The 22,771-nt window shown below is 30.6% G+C and overlaps 1 protein-coding gene across 1 annotated transcript; it reads left to right on the top strand.

Annotated features, from left to right (window-relative positions):
• LOC134701971 (ceramide glucosyltransferase-like) lies at window positions 1–20,850 on the top strand. Its single transcript, XM_063563090.1, has 9 exons — window positions 1–177; window positions 9,242–9,380; window positions 12,335–12,437; window positions 14,962–15,063; window positions 16,031–16,149; window positions 16,852–17,030; window positions 18,305–18,391; window positions 19,435–19,624; window positions 20,322–20,850. Exons 1-9 carry the CDS (start codon window positions 80–82, stop codon window positions 20,481–20,483), a joined length of 1,179 nt encoding a protein of 392 aa, XP_063419160.1. The 5' UTR covers window positions 1–79; the 3' UTR covers window positions 20,484–20,850.
• The last annotated feature ends 1,921 nt before the right edge of the window (window positions 20,851–22,771 follow it).

The raw sequence follows: 22,771 nt of genomic DNA, 5'->3' as shown, positions 1-22,771 counted from the left end.
GCATGCGCTGACGTCATTTCGTTGTGCATTTCCTCTTTAAACAGACGGGGTTAACATCTATCGTCAAAATGAACTTAATATGAGCGTAGAGCAATATTTTGCTGTAGGATTAGCCATTGCTATTGTAGGAGGATGGCTTTTCGATTGGCTTATGCACACAGTAGCTATTATATATGGGTAAGACCTTATATTCCAGACAGAAATATATCATGCCGGTGCGACTCCGCCCTCTTCTCCGCTTTTTAAATGTCATGTTTATACAAATAACCATGCAGTAGTTTAGGCTAGCTTTCAGATATGTTGATTTTCAAGCTAAACTGAAGAAGTTAAATGTCGAGAAAAGAAATGGATACAGCATATTCATGGAAAGGTTAATAAAAATGTTTTTGTAAATACCCCCCCCCCCCCTTTTTACCCCTTACAAGGCATAACATATAAAATAAGTCACCAAATGGTCTGCAATTACTTAAACAGAGTTGAGATTGTAGTTCTTGTTATATAGCAATTTTTGCCATCAAATGGTGCTGACTAATCACTATAATATTGAGGTTTATATTAGTCAGAGGCTGTTAAAATTATGACCTTGTCATTGGGCTCCCAGCACACTACCTGTCCCATATAAAAAAATATGCTCGGAATACAAGTGGGACAAGTGAAACATATCCAGGCCATGTAGAATTTTGTATATATACAGTACTTGTCCTTGGACAAACTTAGAGTACACTTATTATAGTACTACATGTATACATTTGACACATATATATACTACATTGTACATGTAGTACTGTAGTCTCAGCCTCAGGACAAATATCTCAATGAAGAATTTGGATATATTTCCACACCCTTGACTGGCAGATACAAATGTATGGAAAACAGTACTTGCTAGAAAAAAATTGATGTCACATGTACATTGTACATACACAATGATACACAAAGTGTGAACACAAATTGACAATTACACATCTTACTTTATTTGAAATAGATCAATCTGGAATTGTTGATTGACATGTCATGTCACTTTATAATGATTATAAGTTTTTATGCAATGTGTCTTTTCTTTACATGTCAGGTAACATGGGTAATGGGGGTACATTCTACATATTGATATATGATTAATGAATTCTTGGTTAAAAATCTTTGAAATATACAAAATTTCTTTTAGAAACCATTTTATAGAATTATAAACCTGTATATTTATTACACATGTAACACCTTTAAAATTGAAAATGTGAGAATTGTGCTCTGAAAATGAAATTAACATCCATTTTATCCATATACGTTGTACTTCCAGGCAAAAAAACATTTAAAATATATATATAGATTTAGGTGCTCAAACTGACACAGTATGAATTGTACATTTCAATTAATAATTATACAATTGTAAAGACAGGAGTCAAAAAGTGCTAAGGTACACATGTACATGTAAAAGGTATTATATTTATTTTTCTTGCCTCCCAATTCAACTTGTCTTTATTATTAACATTTAGATTTCCTATCCTTAAACTCAATATATTTAGAAATTGCAGAAAACAAGAGATTTTTAGAAGTTTACATGTACATGTATCTATATCATATTGATTCTAAAAGAAAATATCAAAGAAAGAAAAAAAAAATTATTTTGCCATGAAACATTTACATGTACATTGTCATGATCATGATGATTGTACAGTGTTTTGAAAAAATAGCCATTAATATCGGAGTGATTTAATTTATGAACTGACTCCCATGACAACACTGGCCAAAAGGGATTCAAAATAAAAATTTGATAACAACTTGGCAGCACTTAGTTCAGTTAACTTTTAAACACACATGACATAGTTACAGCCTACCGGTATCTAAAGAATTTCTCTTTTCTCATGGTCCTTTAAATTTTATTGACAATGTACACAGATTGGTCAAGTTCACCTAATATGAGGAAATAAATTAAATCAAAGGGCATAGTAAATATTGAGGAAGTACTTTATGGTTATCACTTTTATTTGATTGTTCAATACTTGAAGTTTGCACTAGTACTATAAACAGGACTTTAAATTACCGTTTGATTGAGTGATAAGAGCATGACGACTATTTGTACATGTACATTGTTTTCCAGCTTTAGACATGTATATTTTATACTAACTTTTTGAAAAAGACATGATATTAAATCATGATAGGGGGGACCAACAAAAAAAAATGAAAGGGAGAATCTTAAAAGACGTTAAACACGAAGGGAAAATTATGAATTTAATTTAAAAAATAGACACATATATGTACTGTAGACCCAGTCTTTGTGCTCAATAACAGGACCACCACCCCAGGTGTGAAAAACTTCCCTCTGTATAAATCATCTAAAACATGTACAATCATTTAACTAAAATTGTCTTAAAATTCAGCTCTGGGCCTGTGTAAATGTATTGTATATTCAAAAGTTTATTGCAAAGAATCACAGGTTAACATCAAGGATTTGTATACATGTAGCTAGACTATACAAATCCTTGTTAACATTAAGTTGTTAATTTCTGTGTCACTTTCATTTTGGTATTCTCATTGCATTGGCAACCATTCTACATGTTCATCTTCTCTTTTGATATATAAATTGTTGTAAACACTTATTTAGTCAATTGACCAAATATAATGCATTATTATTGCTTTAACTGAATTGATTGTAACAGATCATATACATTGATGACATCATATAGATAATGATCAAGTAGATATATCTATATTTTCCCACACAAAATTTAACAATGTGATAATAACATCTATTGGTCTGATTTACCTTGTAAAAACCAGTTTTTCCCAGAGGCTCTTTTTTCTTGATTTACATCATTACTAAGGTGTGAAGCTATAAATGTTACATGGTTATTATCTTATAAATACAATAGTCAATTTCTGGCTTCAGATGATATCAAATACATGTGTGAATATAATATAGTATATAATACATATATATATTTTTTTTTACACCTAATATACATTTATACTTTTTTTTTACACCCAATATACATGTACATGTATATTTTTTTTACACCTAATGCAACATGTATTATACATGGATATTTTTTTACACCTCATATACATGTATATTTTCTACCTCTTATATTTGTATATATGTTTCATGCACCTCACCCTATAACTACATGTTTGACACCGTCAATGACAGTAATGTAACTGACATTTCAATGATTTCATTTAACATTGTAAAAAGATGTATTTATCTGACATGAAAAGAAACTTCAGACTGGCTGATTTTATCTTTCCACATGTCCTAAGGGATCGAATCACTAATGTCATCTTTTTACCACAAATATTCATTAATTGACCAAAGTTTCATTTTGCTAAAGCAGATTGTTAAGTTCAAATAAATTCTTATTTACAACCGAATCCCCTGTGTCTGTGTGGCTGGTGATACATGTATCTTGCATTACCTGATTTCATCATTTCCACATGAATGTATAAACATGATCAACAGTAAACACTAACAAAATAGTTTTGTAATTGTTTAAACATGTTAAATCTTCCAAAGGGACATAAAAAAAATTAAATTGACAAGTTAAAGCATACATTTTATATTTATAATTGCATTGGCCATGATAAACAATATTTAACCATTTCTTAAACATAAAAAAAATATCATCAAATAAATTTACAAAGTTCTGTGGATGTTTCGATAAAATGAAACCATGCAGATCTTGTAATAATCTTTGTTAAACATTTTAAAGGATAAATTTATACATGTAGCTGATTATTAATTTCTAAGTTTTGGTTTGAAATCAACATAACAAATGTTGCAAATACATGTACGTTAACAAAGGGGCCTAATGAGATTTTAGTTCACCTTTGTCCTAATGTATACTGTGAAGGCTAGTTTATTTTAGAAACCCCACATTTTTTACATCACAATTTAAGCAAGTGTTGGCTGTTCCAGTTAAATTTAAAAACGGCCATGAAAATTTTGCTCATAATAAGTCGGCTGAAAGTCATAATGATGTTTTTAATACTTGAAAGATCAAGGGTTTAAACTGTCTTTTAATTTTTTTTATGTTTTAATATTATGATTAAAGTCATAAATAATTTATGCTTATAATACGTAAGAATTGACTACTATGACGTGAATGGTATAACAGTCATCATGTTCATGACAAGGTTGGTCAAATATAAACGTAAATAGTAACATATAAATCCTTTTTCATCCGTGTTATTTCATATGCAAGGTAAAGTTAATACATCATGAACTTTATCAACATCAATAGATTGTAACCAACACAAACAATTTAATAAAATTCAAGTCGGTCATAAAAATGTAATTGATTTGAACATAACTTATTGTCACTATATTGATAGTAGGGTGTTTAGGCTGGTAACGATAAAATCAAAGAAATGTACCTGAATAATACATGTATGCCTACTCGTAGGTGTTTTATCTGAACTGAATACCTCATACTCTCCTATTCACTAAACAACACAACTTGTCAATTTACATGTAATTAAAATTGATTTTATGCTAATTGAATTTTTCATTTTTTCAACATGATAGATATCTGCTGATGCAGTTATTTTCAATCTCCAATTTAAGTACATGTAAATTCAAATGAATTGAATATGTTCTTTATATATACATGATATATATATGAGTCTAAATTGAAAACTACGTTCAAACCTATGATTGCGTTGGAAAAAAAACGCAATTTATATACTGCAGATTCTGTATTATTTGTTGGATACCAATTTTCGTGGGTACAGGCCGACCACAAATTTAAATTTAAACAAACTATATATTTGCTATAGGCTAATAAGGCATAGTTGGGCAAAACCACAAAATCCAAAATCAACAAAAATGCAAGTTTTTCTCAATCCAGGAAAATTTTGAACTTCGAAAATAAATGAATCCAGTCATACCAGTCATAACAGTATTGAAATTTGATCCAATTGCTATCTTATTAAGATGAATCAAGGCTAAGGGAAATAAGATTGGGTACAAAATTACAACATTAGATTTCATAATTACCGTACATTTGTATGATGTACCGGTATATATGTTTGAGCAACCCAAACTAGTAAAAATTTTAGGTATAAAATCCAGCTTAATGGACAATGGACTATGATTATCAGTCTTACTGCCATATTGGCATAAGTCCATTCAAATTCACTCAGCTTCCTTCTCCAGTACTAACTGACTATTAAGCAATAATGCTGAAATTGAATCTATAGAGCTCTATCAATTAATTAATAAAAAAATCAGAATCTTAAGTTAACAAATACGTCAATTTATTTAAAAAAGTTTCAAGTGAAAGCAATTTTAATATGGTGACAGATGTATCAAACAACAACATGATTAAGGATGACCTTCATGACCTTAGACCACATATATTATACGTACAATACAAGGGTGTTCATTAAGTATTAAAGGACAAAATCATCAAGAGTATAGCCATAGGGGTTATTTCTAAATGAAGGAAATAGTTTGTAATTTTAATTTAAGTGTGTACAGGACGAAGGAAGTTGAAAAAAAAACATTTAAGAAAATTTTCAGTTCTATTTTATGATTCAAGTAAAATGCAAATTATAAATGTTCTGTGTCATTGTCTGTTGAGGGTTGACATGAAATTTGATCCCTTGTGAAATACATGTAAATTTGTATTGGTCAGGGAAACAGGAAGGGATATAACTGAGGTTCTGGATGGAGTTCACAGAATAGGGAATTATGGGTAGAAATACCAAAAAAAATGTAGAATAGAGAGGAAGAAAGACTAAATACAGAATAATAGGTTTCTTTATTATAAAGAAAAAGAAAAAATGGGCAACATGTTTAAAATATATTTAGAGAAAATGACCTATCAAATTACAGAATAAAGAAATTAAGGACTCTCCAATATAAAACTTCATGTCTTTTGAACCATTTCATAAAGAAGTTTAACAACAGTGGCAGATCAAGGGGGACTACTGGAGGTTGGAACCCCCTCTAATGCATTTGGATGGGGGCATGTACATGTAGTTAAAACCACCTCTACCCCCCCTTATTCTTGGTTTGGAATGTTACTCTCCTCCCCTGATCAGTGATATGCAGGAAAATGATGGCTTTGTGGATTTAAAGAACTTTCGCACTGTATCTTGTGTGCAATGGTATGGTACAGAAAATGCAAATGATGTTTGACACAGTTTTATATATTTATTATAATTTTATTGAAACATTATTCAGGTAAAATGATTATTGCCTCTCAATATGCATCTTTTTATCTTAAAATGCGGTGACACATTTATGATTAAATACAGAAGAATACAAAAAATCATAACAGGTGATAATGGATTTTTCTTGGGCGGGTATTTAAAATTTCCAATACATTTAAGGATCCTTGTTTTGGTGGGCGGGTATTTAAAATTTCCAATACATTTAAGGATCCTTGTTTTGGTTTAAATTATGTCTCTAGGAACGTAGACATGTGTTTTGATAAATACATGCCGCTTTTATAGATTAGTACCTGTAATACAAGGGCTAGACTCTTTTAAGTCACGATTTTAGTACTACATGTATATCAGAATTCAATAAATCAATTACTGGATTACTGGTATATATTCATCATCATTAATTTCCAAGTGTGTGAGTCCTGTCAATTGGGAATAAATTCAAAATGACAGTGCACATGCCTTATCAGATTTTTTTTTATAAGCTTGGTGATTTTAAGGACCACCACAACTACAAATCAAGCATGTCAAGTGGTCCTGTACATGTTTGAAGTCAAGTTTATGCTAAATCAATTATTTCAAAAAGTTAAATAAGGCCAAGGCCATCATTTTTTTCCATTGTGATCAGGAGCTACTAATATGACTGAATACCAGAAAGCCCAAAAAAGAATAAAATCAAAACAAACTTTAAGGTAGACGTTACAACTAGCACTGAACTTCAAATTGTCAGACTTGTGTGATTTTAAGTAGTATGAATGAATATAACCACCACTTTTAGAGAACACTGCCAAATACAACAGAGGGAAAAGGAGGGAGTTGTATTTTTACCATGAAAACCATAATATAAAGCAAACCTATGCTTTATCTCCACCCACCAAAAATATACACAACACATTGCACTCACTTTTCAATTTAATTTTATTATGAATATCAAATAATCAAATAATGTACAAAATCATATTCTAAATCACTATCATCCTTACATCACAACTTTTCATAGGTCATATGTCAATCTGGCATTTTCTGCAACATTTCTTTTTCACTTTACTTGCAATAGTTTCTATTTTACCGGTCTGGGTCTGTTATCATAGGCATTTGACACGGATTGCTAAACTACCCACAAGTATTTTTAAATGTTCATGATAACTGTTAAAAAACTTGTGGTTAAACCCAGTGGAAGTAAGTTTTTATAATTTACTCGCCCAGAATCAAAGTATCACTATAGCCTTTCTACTGTTGTAGTGACATTTTCAGAAAAAATGTTAGAGGCCCACAGAAATTGTCTCCTGGTCAGTGCTGGCTGCGGCACTGAAGCTCTTAGGTTAGATCTTCTGTTATTTTTTGACTATTTGCTAACCATAAAAAAAACCATAAGGACCTAAGAGCTACGTTTCTGCAGCTAGGTCAGGGTCAGCAATGAGTCCCTTCCTGCTGTTGTCATAGTTGTGTCTATCTGATTGATGAGCAACCATTAAAAGCAAGGATAAATCTTCTTGTGTATGCGATGGGACTGGTTTTGTTATGGCAGAACGAATGATATTTTAATTTGTTTTTATCTTGTTTATTATAGATTTAACTTACTTAATGGTTGAGAGGCAGGGGCAGAAGATATTTTATGTTTTTATGATCTATTTAACTTCAATGCCTCAGAAAATGACTATAAATCATCACTTTAAAATTACCATTATTGCTTTTAAAACTATGAATTAATCATTTTCATATAATGTATAAGAAAGAAGAAGGTGTTAAAGGGTTTAGATAACATACATTTTACATGTAGATCTATAGAAACCAGTTTCTCTAACTCTATGGAAATTTATCCCTTTTCGAACCCATTGTATAAAAAAATTTAATCAACGTGTGGTTGCTGGTGATCTCAGAGGATCATTGGATGATTTTAAGGGTCATGACCTTTTTGGCTAGCTGGATGAACCAAAATATGATAACATGTGTTAATGAAATTGACAACTTCGTGCAATGTGAAAGGCACTCGTAGGGGATTTTCGGTACACAAAAAAATAAAATGTCTTTTTAATCATTAGAGAAACAGATTCTTACATAGTTACTCGTGGATTATCGGATTTATCCAATCTCGATAGTTAAATTATAAATTTTAAAGTACTCGCCGAGGCGGCTCGAACTTTAAAATTGATAATTTAACTATCGAGATTGGATAAATCCGATAATCCACTGGTATCAATGTAAGAATCTATATTTATAACATAATTTATTGTAAAATATCATGATTTAATTCAAATATTCGACATGGGTACAGGGGCGGATCCAGCCATTTTAAAAAGAAGGGGTTCCTAACCCAGGACAAGGGGGGGGGGGGGGGGGGGGGTTTCCAAATTACATGTCCCCATTCAAATGCATTGATCGTCAAAAAAAAAAGGGGGGGTTCCAACCCCCAGAACCCCCCCTCTGGATCCTCGCCTGGGGTACATGTATACTTTTGAATGGAAGGAGCTAAGAAAATAACATTGTAGATATATGTTTATCTATCTTAGGTGTGCCTACTTGTACCTGTATCTTAATTTAAATTACAGTGCCTACACATGGTCATCTTATTGCCTAGTTATAGGGATTCTTTATCTTTATTTTTATTTGTATAAACTTAAAGTGCTGTTTTGATTAGAATTATTTACTGATTCCTTTGTTTCACTTGGCCTCCAAACAAATTTTGATATAGTTCTTTCACATTATTTATAAAGAATATCTTTGTTTGAAAACTAATTACATGTCACTACATGTACATTGTATCTATACATGCTGAAAGCACGCATATAGAAACAATGAATAAGAAGATGTGGTATGAGTGCCAATGAGACAACTCTCCCATTCTTCACTGTTAGCCACTAGTCAGGCTAGTGATCTCACTTGTCAAACCAAATATTTTTGGCAGAATATATATTCGTCAGTTGTGCATGTTATAAATATAGATTTGTGTTGATGAAACCATGGAAAAACATGTAAGATGCAAATAATCCAATTTAAAAAAAAATATATACAAAAAGTATTGTGAGCATTATAAATATTATTATGAAAATGTTTTATCATTAAATATTTTTATTTTCAGAATACGACGTTTACATCGACAACTACCTACACCTTCCCCGGAAGACCTCCCGGGGGTATCTATCATTAAGCCTCTTGTTGGTGTTGATCCTCATCTGTATGCAAACTTAGAATCTTTCTTCAAATTACAATATCCCAACGTAAGTATATAGATCATGTGGTGTTTACTGTTGAGGTGAAACCAATATCCCAACGTAAGTATATAGATCATGTGGTGTTTACTGTTGAGGTGAAACCAATATCCCAACGTAAGTATATAGATCATGTGAGGTTTACTGTTGAGGTGAAACCAATATCCCAACGTAAGTATATAGATCATGTGGTGTTTACTGTTCAGGTGAAACCAATATCCCAATGTAAGTACAAATGTATATAGATCATGTGGTGTTTACTGTTCAGGTGAAACCAATATCCCAATGTAAGTACAAATGTATATAGAGCGTGGTGTTTACTGTTCAGGTGAAACCAATATCCCAATGTAAGTACACATGTATATAGAGCGTGGTGTTTACTGTTCAGGTGAAACCAATATCCCAATGTAAGTACAAATGTATATAGAGCGTGGTGTTTACTGTTCAGGTGAAACCAATATCCCAATGTAAGTACAAATGTATATAGAGCGTGGTGTTTACTGTTCAGGTGAAACCAATATCCCAATGTAAGTACAAATGTATATAGAGCGTGGTGTTTACTGTTCAGGTGAAACCAATATCCCAATGTAAGTACAAATGTATATAGAGCGTGGTGTTTACTGTTCAGGTGAAACCAATATCCCAATGTAAGTACAAATGTATATAGAGCGTGGTGTTTACTGTTGAGGTGAAACCAATATCCCAACGTAAGTATATAGAGCATGTGGTGTTTACTGTTGAGGTGAAACCAATATCCCAACGTAAGTATATAGATCATATGATGTTTACTGTTGAGGTGAAACCAATATCCCAATGTAAGTATATAGATCATATGATGTTTACTGTTGAGGTGAAACCAATATCCCAACGTAAGTATATAGATCATATGATGTTTACTGTTGAGGTGAAACCAATATCCCAACGTAAGTATATAGATCATATGATGTTTACTGTTTAGGTGAAACCAATATCCCAACGTAAGTATATAGATCATATGATGTTTTCTGTTGAGGTGAAACCAATATCCCAACGTAAGTATATAGATCATATGAAGTTTACTGTTGAGGTGAAACAGGAGTAGGTCTGTGTTCTCCTAGCAAATTTTAAATAGAATCCTGGTAAACGCAGAATTTTAAAATGCCATCTTGTTTCTAGAAATTATGTATAGCTTCTGTTCACATCCATACAAATGCACAACACAATTTAAATAAGACATTTAAATTTTATGGCTATATATCACATTATCATGATGCTTATAAGAGGACTTAGGCCCTGTGAAAAACACGGGGTCTCTCATTATACATGTTATAGTAAATGTATAAAAAAATCATGAATTAAAAAAAAACAATTGGAATATTGGTTTGTGCTTATTGATTACATGTATTTTATCGTTATATCATACATTTTGTACAAACATGTATATATGTTAAAACTTATTGACCTTAGTGAAACAATTATATTTTTTTATTTTTTTTATATTCCTCAAAGCACAAAATTAAACATGTTCAGAAACTTAAACAGAAACTTAAAAAATTCCCAAGTTCAAATCTTATATGTTCAAATTCATTTGTATGTAATTTTGGGGCCCTTTATAGCTTGTTGTTCGGTGTGAGCAAAGGCTCTGTGTTGAAGGCGGTACATTGACCTATAATGGTTTACTTTTTTTTTAAATTGTTATTTGGATGGAGAGTTGTCTTATTGACACTCACACCACATCTTCCTATATAATTATCTATGTACATCATATAAATGTTTATGTCAAGATTATTTTAAGTAATATTTCACCGAATTTGTGAAATGTCCTTTTAAGTAAATAAAAGATAATTTAATCACATAAAGGATAAATAATGATAATAATTTCTATGGTATGACACATGTACTACACTATCTATCACCTTATTGCATGACAGTTCAACTTTACGTACTGTCTGACGAATGTTTATCGTATTTTTCCAATGTTTACATGTACAATGAAGATAACATATTTTTCACATCCATCATTCTGAAAAACAGGTATCTATATATAGGTCACTGCTTGTGTACATGCATGACATGTATATACATATGCATGTATTACATACAAATGCCTTCATTATACACTGTTATACATGAACACATATAATATCCATGTACATGTACTGGTATTTTAAAAAAAAATGTTTTGTTTATGGATTTTTTTTAACCCTATGTATACTACATGTACTTGCTATATATAGATGATAAACAACCTTGACCACACAGCTAAGATAGTAAATTTGTTATGTTTTCTTCAAGTCTGTACCCCTTTTAGTCTATCTTTCTTGAATCATATCATCGTTTTCCTTTAATAAGGTAGTATTTGATGAAGTTTTGGTCACGTCACCTTGAAACTAAATACACTAAATAATGTGTCTGAGTAGGGTGACATTTCTTCCTGTTGATCATGAAGTACAAAAATGTAACCTTGTATTTTGTGAACTAGCAAGTTGAAAATTGGACGTAGCTTGTAGGTCTAGTTCAAAGCAAGGTTCATCATGTTCATATTCATATCAATATCCTAATAATAAGGTCTCATTCTGAACATGGAAAATTTATTACTGGATGTTAAGCATCCATCATTATCATGAGAATGTGGCCTCCAATCACCACGGATCATCTTACTTCACAATCATTCACTCAACACAAATAAGAGGGATTTGCCTATTGTGAAAGGTATAAACTAAAGTTTATCTTCTTAATTGTTTGACAAGGTACAGAGCAGAGTAGTTATCTGCACCAAAATATTTTCCAACTACTAAGAGATACATGTATTCAGATATTTTTCTTATGTGTCTAAACAAAAGTTTGCAATTATATACATACTCGTCCAAATACCAGTTTTAAAGGTTAAAAAGTTTTTAAAGGCTAACAGTGCAGATGGGTTATTTGCATAAGCACACAAAATGTTCTAATAATTTTAGTTTTTATGTTTTTTTCTTTTTCAGTTTGAAATTTTATTTTGCGTTCAAGAAGAAAGTGACCCTGCTATAATGATTGTTCAGAAATTGATGGAACTTTATCCTAAAGTAGACGCTAAATTATTTATAGGTAACTATACATAGTCTTTATCACGCTGAGCTTGTAAGTTGCTTTTAGGCTTCAGTGATCATGGTTGTTTAGAATTGTAAATGTTTGAATTTTATATCTACATGCATGGCATGTATGTGTTGTTTATATCGAAAGGAATGAACCAATGAATTTGTTGATTTCAATTTAGTTTTTTACACAAATTGAATAAGAAATGCTTATGAAATAAAAAATTAATAACAATCGTTTCGTCAGAGAAATGTTTCTGTTTTGTGTGATGCAAGTAATGTTGTGTAGTATCTATGTTTATAAAATATCATCTTAAACCATTAAACAGTTATACTATAATTTACATAAAAATTGTACATTTAAAAATCTTCGCTTGCTTGAACAGTGCTCGTTGTTAAAACTGTCAGCTACATGACAATGGCGCATGCTGTATCTTTATAATTATCTAGCATGTATCCTCATTTTTCATTAGTTTTTGTGTTCCTTCCAATACTTGGACAGTGTTCCAACAGTTGTCTGAATATTTTAAGGCCCCATACAGCAGTCGAAGGAGCATAAAGTGTCATCCTTGTACCTTTGTACATGTCCTGAAACTGGTTTCCTTTCTCTCACTTTAGTTTGCCAAATGTTATGGAACTTGTCCAATTTATTAATTTTTGAATTTTAGGTGGCGTTTCTTTTACTGTTCTAGAGTTATGCCCCTTTGCAAATGGAAAAAAATGCTGAATATTGTTTCTATTCCCTATCTTTAGTTTGCCTGAACCAAAACTACGAAAATGCTTATAATATATCACAAAAGTCAGACAAAGGTTGAAATTTTGGTAGTATCTCTTTTACTGTTCTTGAGTTATGTCGCTTTACAACATCTTAAGCGAGTGAGGTCTTCATTCTCCATTTATATGTTCATACAAAATGTTGTGGGTTGTCCTGTAAAACTATGCATAATAAATGGGTTTACACTGAGAGAAAAGATTTGCATCCACTATAAAAGAATGTATACCGTGCTGTTCAGAAAAACATGTAAAATGTCACAGAAAATGTTTTATTTGTTGAAATTTTTGACAGGCTATATAATATTCCAGTAAACATGGTCCACATGATGGTAAGCTACTCTCATTGTGTTCATCTTTTCAGATGCTTTGTTTGGTAAAAACTTACACATAATACACATACTATTTGTAGTTCTTTTCTTTGCACAATATAACATTTTTCACTTACATTAGGATTTTGAGCAGTGGCATCAATTTATTACATTTTGCAGTGAAAAGAAATGCTGCATTTAAAAATTTACTGAACATCAGATTCCTATTCTTAAGAATTTATACTAAAATTTAAAAGCTGTTGTGAAATATATCTTGTGTTGTAAATATTGTTGTTAATTTAACGTGAAGATACCCAAATTGCACCTTTTTTATGTTTTTTTTATTTAACATGTTTAAGATCCAGACAAAATTTTCCATTCTGGGTTTATTTTGTAAATGTATCCTAAATTACTTTAGATATTTCCAGAACATTAAAATTGAATCAGAGAAAAATGGGATTGAACAATGTAAACATTGAAATTAATTCTGGAGAATTAATAGAGTCTAAAAAATTGTGTTTGAAAAAAATTATACCCAACAATTTTATGATATTGTTTGACCAGTTTTGTAACTGTGAACATTTTGGGAAGAATAAAATAGAAACATGATGTTTACATTCAATATACCATAACAATGTAACCTCTCGTCTGTTAGACATTAGTCTTAAATATACATACATGTTCATTTTGTAATTATGATATGGAAATAGTTAATTTACATAAATCATAAACATATTTCATATTTATTTCATATTTCAAGAAACAATAGGCATTTCTGGACTAAATTGGGGGAAACTCATTCAATTTAAACAAAAAACATTTTCAGTAATATCTTTAATAAAAAATTAAATGTATTTTTATATGAAAAAATATAGGAATTTCTGATAGGTGAAACACTTTTGATCTAAGATCAGTGAAGACCGTATACATGATTTAAGTAGATGTATGTCTCTGTTTTTACTAATCCAAATACATATTTTTTTTTACTATACTCATGTTAATTTCTGTGTGTATAAATTTATATAAAAATACAATACTTGCTTCTTAATCTACACTGTCAAAATGTGTCGTCCAGTTAAACAGCTGTTTTATGTTCATTTTATTACAGAAACACTTTAAATAAATTTTTGATTTGACAAACTCCATAAACTCTAAATAGAGTACTGAGTTTAATTATATTTAAGGTTAGTGGTAATTTGTTTAAGTTGTTCTTAGCATCATTTAGCTTTCTGCTCTCAAACACTTTAAAAGGTTTGTCAGGATACAGTAAACACATATTTCTTGCATGTCCTAAGTTAGAAAGAAATAATAATAATAAGCATGATAAGGATTTGTAATGTACTGCACATAGCATATTAGTACATGTAGTACTTTTATCATATGGCGACAGCATCTTTATCAGTTAATCTTCATAATTCTCTCAAAGTCATTCTCAACGTTTTTGTTTATTTTCAGGAATTAAATATATTTGTCCAAACGGAAAAATTAACAATATGATCAAAGCCTATGAAGCAGCAAAAAATGAAAATCTATTGATCTCAGACAGTTGTATCAAAAGTAAGTTAATCTGATGGTTAGTCATGTAAGTACAGTGGAACCTGAAAATTCCAACATCCTGCTTTAACCGACACATGTTCATGGTCATCAAATATACCTATACTTCCAGATAAAAACTGAGTATTGCCACACTTTGCTTAATCAATCATTTTTTTCTGGTCCCCCAGTGTGTCATATTATACAGGTTGCAGTGTATACAGTACGGTAGGCTTATACATTTAAGATCTGAGCTGCGTTGGATAGAAATTGACCTCTTGCAAGTGTACATAAACATTGTAAATGTATAGATTTTGATTTATTTTGAAGCAGTTACATATAAAAATAAAATAAAAAAAGGATTTTGATTTGTTTTGTAGGGTTCTTAAAAATACAAAAGTCACAGACTTAACTTTAAAAAAAAATTTAACCCCAAAAAGGTTTACAAATGTATTGATATTCATATGCATGGTTGATTTCTATTCAAAGCAGTTCATTTATTAAAATTACACCAAATGAAAATATAAATGTCCAATTCAATATTTTTGATAACTTGGATATTTTAGCAATCTTGAAACAAGAACTTTGCCTCACCAAATATGAATTTTATTGACCCTATAAATTCTTGTAATAGGACAATTGCACACTGTGTAATAAATAAAATCAACCTCATCTTAAATCAATAGTTGTATATTATTAGAATTAAGAATAGAAATGTGGAATATGTCAAAGAGAAAACAAGGCGGTACGGTGACCTATTGTTGTTAATTTCTGTGTCATATTGGTCTTTTGTGGATTGCTGTCTCATCGTCAATCATTCCACATCTTCTATTTTATATAACCAGACTAAAGAGCAGACAACCACTGATATTGCACACTATATTTTGGTTAAATTCTATATCAAATACGATGTTGCTAATTATGGAAATCAATGTTGCATGTTTTAAGTAAGTAGGAACCATCATTTTCATAAATTGTATGTTTTTTTCAGTGAACGAGAATACTTTAATGGAAATGGTTTGTTGTCTGAAACCTGATGTTGGAATGGTTGTCCAGATGCCATTCTTTGAAAATCGTCCAAAACTGGGATTTGCCAGTGTTTATGAAAAGGTTTGTAATGTTATTAGTGAATACTAAAGAAGATTTATTCTTAATAGATCATAATAAGTCATTTTAAACAATTCCATCCTAACTAGCTTGTGAACCCTTACCAGATCGTTTTACAAATGACTTTGCCATCAGGTCTTCTTTGGATAGGAGTTATTAGTTCCCTACTGACTAGTCGAAGGGGACTTATGGTTTGCACTCTATCTATCCATCTGTCAGTTGAGCAAATCAGTTTTTTCACACTTTTTTTCTTCATGCTTGAAGATATTAATTTGTATATAGTTTTATCATCACAAGTTACAGGTCATGTTTGAAATTTTGTTTTGTTCTGATGATTTTGTGCAGAGTGATGGTCCTTGGACTTAGAAAATTCACTCAAAAAATCAGTTTTCTCCACATATTTTTTGTTATGCTTGAAGAAATATTTATTTGAAATTGGTATATAGTTTACACCATGACAAGCTATAGATCAAGTTAAATTTTTGTTTGAAGAAAATGAATCTATAACCAGTAGGGTATTATGTTTTGCCATACAATACACACAGGTTTGATATCCTGTATGGTGACCACAGTTGCCAAAGCCTGCTCTCTGAAATGTCTAACATTATTTTTTGAACTACGATGAAATACAATATAAACAAGTGAACTTAATTCAGATTTTTTTTATTTGTACCAGTGTTAACCATCAGATTTATTTTTTCTTAGGTTTACTTTGCGACTTTCAATGCCAGAAGTACACTTGGTGGTTTTGCTACAGGAATAAATGCCTGTACTGGAATGTCGTGTTTATTTCGGAGAGAACCTGTTGACAAAGCCGGTGGGTTAGCTCCCTTGGGACAATATCTCTCTGAAGATTATATTCTTAATCACACTATTACACAAGCGTAAGTATTTTCAAAAAAGAGTCACAGATAGCTTTTAACTGTGGATTCATTTATTTTCATGGTTGAGTTTATTTGATTTATGCAAATTTCTTAAACAAGTAAACTGTTTTTGGGGGGAAGCTTCGTTGGATCAATTTTGATTGGAAAGCTCTCATCAGTTCTTTTTGTTTACAATTAATTATGGATGATCATGAGTTGTTCAGGGTCATAACAAAAGTGCAATTTTAAATGTTGTTGTTGTTTTCATGGTTTATATCAGCCATTGAACTACATGTCCTGACAATTGATCAATGTAATGACAATTTTTGTTTTGTGAAGCTCAATTTGTTATAAAAAATATGCAATTGTAAACATAATTCATGTAATTGATATAATTAATGTAAAGGAAACAGCTTGTTGATAAAATGTATCATTGATAGATAGGTAATCTACTATCATCTGTCATGAGGGTCCATATGGATGGTCCTTCATTTAATTAACCTTAAATTAAAAAAAAATTCCTCTATATTTAATTTTTTTTGCCTATTATTTTCTATTCTTTATTATTTATCATCCCATTCTCTATTATTTTTTGCCATTTATTCTGCACTTTTTGGCCATAATTATCTATTCTGTAAGTCCCATTGAGATCCTCTATTATGTAAATAGATCTAGATTATAACTGTAGGCGGGTGGCTGAGAACAGGTTGTAATGCATTCAAGGCAATTGAAAACATTTTCTCCCTGTGGTATAAATTTTATTTTATTTATGAGATAAAATACCAAAGAAAAAAAAGAAAGATTTTTTTTTTAATAATCAACATAAATATACATAATATTAACAAATAATATACCTATTTACCGTATTTTTTATAATTTTTACAGCTTTGTTAATTGCTGGCAGCATTATCTGAAACTGGTGTATATATCCATTATTTAACAACCTTATAATTCATGTAAATTTATAGGAATGTAAAATCTGCTGAATTTACAGTTTGTAGAATAAAATCACTCAAATCATATATTGACTGTCCAAATGGTTTCACTGCTTTGGTGAAACAATTTTGTTTATTATTATTTTTGAGTAGGTTGGGGGGGGGGGGGCTTTTCACTATTTTGGTAATAAATGTTAATTTTTGCATTGATAACTTATTTATGTTGTCTGTCTATCTTCGACATAGATATATGTAGAATTCCTTTGTAAATACACAACCTAGGAATACAATTTGTAGTGGTTACATTTGTATATATGTACAGTCCCTTAGTTCATAAACCCCTACTGTTTTATTTTGTAGTGGTTACAAATCAGTCCTATGTACATCAACAGCTCAACAAAATAGTGGCTATTCATCAGTAGGCACTTTCCATAAAAGGATTATCAGGTTTGTTTACATCTCATTATATATATATTGAGTGGGGGAAAAAATGGTCAGCAACAAATATTTTAAGCAATTAAATTACAATTTTAGAGCAAAAACTTTTATTGATTAACTGATTTTGGATAGTAATTGAAGATTTATTGAAGACTGATCAGATGATCTGTCATTCCCGAGGTCCATCAGACATGTCCAGTAATAAATGTTTTAATCCAGTCAAAGTTCATCAATTAACCCTTTCACCGATTGCTGCCCAGACAGAAGCTACTCTGAGACGATGGCTTCCCTGGCTACTATTACTCAAGTGGGAGATCTTCATAATAAATGCCAATAAAAACTTGTTTGTAGTTATTTGTGTATTTATTTCATTCACTAACATCATGTTCACAGTTTTGTTTTTGTTTTGATAATTTTTTCTTCATAATATATATTCAAATTTTCTAATTTTCGTCATTATTTTGGTGAAATTCTCAAAATTCTGCTTTTTGACCCCAAATCGTATTTTTTTAACCCAAGACAGCGAAATTTTGAAAAAAATTATCAGGCTCTACAAATTCCTCACACTAAACGATGTCCATTCCAAGTGTTTTGTACATAAAACGACATTTTATGTCAAAAAAGTATACTACTTTGGCTTCAATTCTTCCATATTGTTTCAAAAAAAATGTTCCCTCATTTCAAATTCTTGTAAATTCCGTAAATTTCCTCTGATTTTGACACGGTTTTCAACAAACAGAAGCTTCATGTTTACACTTCCATCCGGGTATTCATCAAAGAGAGATAACTCATGTTTGCACTGTTTTAAGCGGGAAACATTAAAGAGGTATTCCGATCCCGGTAAAATGGGACTCATCATCAGCTGTCTGAAGGGTGAATGCCGGTAAACCGGGACTCATCAGCGAAAAGGTTAATGGACTATACAGTATTCTTGAGATTTCCTATAATATATATAATTTACTCAAATGTTTGGTACAAGCTTAAGGCACTCTTTACTTAAATGTTCACCCAGTCAGTGCAAAATATTAGATTTGTCTATTTTTGAATTCCAGGTGGTCTCAATTAAGGATTGCTCTCTTGCCACACCTGATTATTTTAGAGCCGTTGTCAGAATGTATGCTGATGGGTGCTTGTGCTTCATGGGCTATAGAATACTTATTCGGAATTAGTTCGATGGGCGTGTTTTTAATGCATATTTTATTATGGTTCTTGTTAGATTATACACTGTTGAGAGTAGTAGAGGTATGTATTAAAATGACAAAGATTATTTTCTTTCAACAGTTAAAACCTATACATGACATACATACAATATAGTGCCTATTTGACATTTTCTATAGAATGCATTCAAAGAAAAAAGTCGAAGAATATTAAAAAAATTCTGTATTCAATTTTCTGCATTGTGATCTTAAAAAAATACCAACAATGCTTCATTAAATGGCTGATATTTTACCGAATATATGTTTCCATTATCGTGCTTAACACAAGCAAACAAAAATAATCTGCTGAAAAACAAATGATATTGACAATAACTTGTGTCCTTTCCTGCTTGTACAATATTTCTGTTCAATTACCAGTGTTATCATTGTCAAAACCTTGATTTGCCATACTATTTATAAAGTCAACATCATCATGAATATGTGTACCAAGTTTAAAGATTATGCGACCAACTCTAAATTGTATATTACTTTTTATGGATATACATACAGACAGACGACATAATCAAAACACTAAGAACTCCACCTTTTATAGGTCGCCATCATAGACGGACAAAAAACATAACAAAGATTTCAAGCATTCTATAAGGCTACTCTGAATGTATAGGTATATGTTTACAACTAAGACTTTATTATTGAAGTAACAAAGAATTCCAACATGTAAGACTTTATTAAAATGGAAAAAATACAAATAAGTTTTAATAAATTCATTTTGTCTTTTTCAGAATGGTCCTTTACCTTTTTCCAAATTTGAATTTGTGGTAGCCTGGTTGATGAGGGAGACATTAGCTTTATTTCTAACATTACAATCTCATAGAAACACTATCGTCAAATGGAGACATAAACAATACAAACTCAACTGGGGCGGAAAGATCGAAGAAGTATAGTCGTATTAACCATTGTAATCCAGTCATCACAAGTCACATGGGGCTCGCCATGTCATCAAAGTTCATTCATTAGCACTAAGGAAACGGAATATATCACAGTGCTAGAAATCGTCTTTTTTATATTTAGTGTATTCAGTCCTACGCTCAAGTCAGTTATGCGTTTGATATAACTGGGTATTTCTGTAAAGCATGAGCATCAAGGTGACAGTGATTGAGAAATAATAAGATGAATTGTAGAGCAAGGAATTGCTCCTCTACATGTAATTATTAGTGATGCATGCTTGAAGTAGTCTCTTCATATGTGAATTGATTTAAATTCTGTAAGATTCATAAAAATGAATATTGCTATAGTGTGTGTTTGTTTTCTCTGTACCAAATTGATATTCAGTTCTTTCTTCTTTTTTTTTGTCAAAACTTAATTTGTAAGAGTTTAGGTGACATAAATTTTGATTTTTCTGAAAAGCATATTTTAAGCTAACTTTTTTTTTCAAATATAAATATGAAAATTTATCATGTAAAAATATACTAACAAATTTATAAGAGTATGCTGCCAATTTTTATTGAAGTTTTTTAAAAGTAGAAAATATCTTGACCACCTCTATGATTTAGGAAAAGGCATAAATCTTCCTATATCTTTAAACTTTAATTTCATATAATGAACAACTGTATTAAATTGTAAATATTTTTTTTGTTTATACATGGGAAAATCCTAAAAATGTAACATTAGTTTGGTACAGCTTAACAAGTTGTTGGTTATGGTTTTAACAGTATTGTGTGCTATCTTTTATACAAGGTGCTCTTTGTTGTCACAGCGTACAATGTTTTGTGTGCTTCTTTAACTGCCAAATTATTTCTATCATTGAATTTTTTATAGTAGTTTATCTGTCAGATTGAATTTATAAATTGTAGATCATTTGGGTGGAATCAGAAAAAATGAGGCAAAAGTGTGACGAGCATGGTCAAAAATAAACATATTTTTTGGGGTTCAGGATTTGTCTCACCACCTTCACCATATCATTTATTTTATGAAACTTAAGTGTCCAGACAAAGCATTAAGACATTAAGAATAATTTTAACTTTTAATAACTAACAAAATCAGTAATTTGAACAAATACAACTAAACATATACACATGATTTACATCAATTAAGAATACATTAAAAGCATAAACATATTTCCTATTAATGCCAGGTTGATTAAGGAACATTTGGATACCAAATTCTCTATACATTATCGCCATCAATTTGAAAAAAATCCTGTTTTAGCACTTTATGTATGGCAGATTATGAATGACCTGGTTATAAAAGTTTAAATACAGAAAAAAATTACTTAAGAATATTAACAAAAACACCTTTCCATTAAAGACGCAACTTTTGGTAACAATCAGCAAAAAAAAATATACCAATATAGGCTACACTTTTAAAGTAATCATCTTTTTAGAAAAGCATCCATTTCTGGGATTTTGTCACACTCCTGACATATTTGACACATATCATATATATCAAAAAATATATAATATGAATGCATTTATCACATGTTGGAAGAAAAGTATCAAAAACCAGAAGGCAATTCTATCGAAATTTCATGAAATTATTGAATATATAGAATATGTTCTCTTTTTTTATTAATCAACATAAGGGTGGAATCAGAAAAAATGAAGATTTTAACATATTGGGGCATATTGTTTCCCCCATTATATTAAGGAAAGTAAATTAAATGTCAAACCAACAAGTTCAATACCAGCTAACTTGCAGCCAAATTTCATTTAGATATCTTGTACCAGCCGAAAGTTTTATTAAAAAAACATGTCAAATTTGTCAGGAGTGTGACGCTTTTTGTGTGACAGGATTTTTTTTTAATAATTTACATGTTGAGGAAAAATTATTATGATGAATGCATGTATATGAAGATGGTTTATAATCATTCTTCAATACTAGGTTTTGTAGATTATAGATTGGTGTTATCATTGCACAAATATTATGTAAATAAATATACATTGTGAAAAGGTATGTACCAAAAATTAATATTGGCAAAATTTGATAATTTCTAAATTAAAGTGTTATGGTTGTATTTTAAAGGAGTATTTGTGTGTAAAACTGGTAAGTATTTATTGTATACATGTATAAGCTATCCATAAAAGGCTATACAGACATCCTGAGGTGCATAATTCACATATTGGATTAACTTCTATACAAGCACCCAAAAATGTCAGGAGTGTGACAACTGTCAAATTTATATAATGCTTTTCTTTTTACATTGTTATTTATTTTTCAGAAGCACCTATTCCAT

This window comes from Mytilus trossulus, unplaced genomic scaffold, assembly GCF_036588685.1.
Source record: "Mytilus trossulus isolate FHL-02 unplaced genomic scaffold, PNRI_Mtr1.1.1.hap1 h1tg000373l__unscaffolded, whole genome shotgun sequence".
NCBI classification, from domain to species: domain Eukaryota; kingdom Metazoa; phylum Mollusca; class Bivalvia; order Mytilida; family Mytilidae; genus Mytilus; species Mytilus trossulus.
The sequence above is the reverse complement of the archived record's forward strand: the minus strand, read 5'-3'. Positions and strand labels throughout refer to the sequence as shown.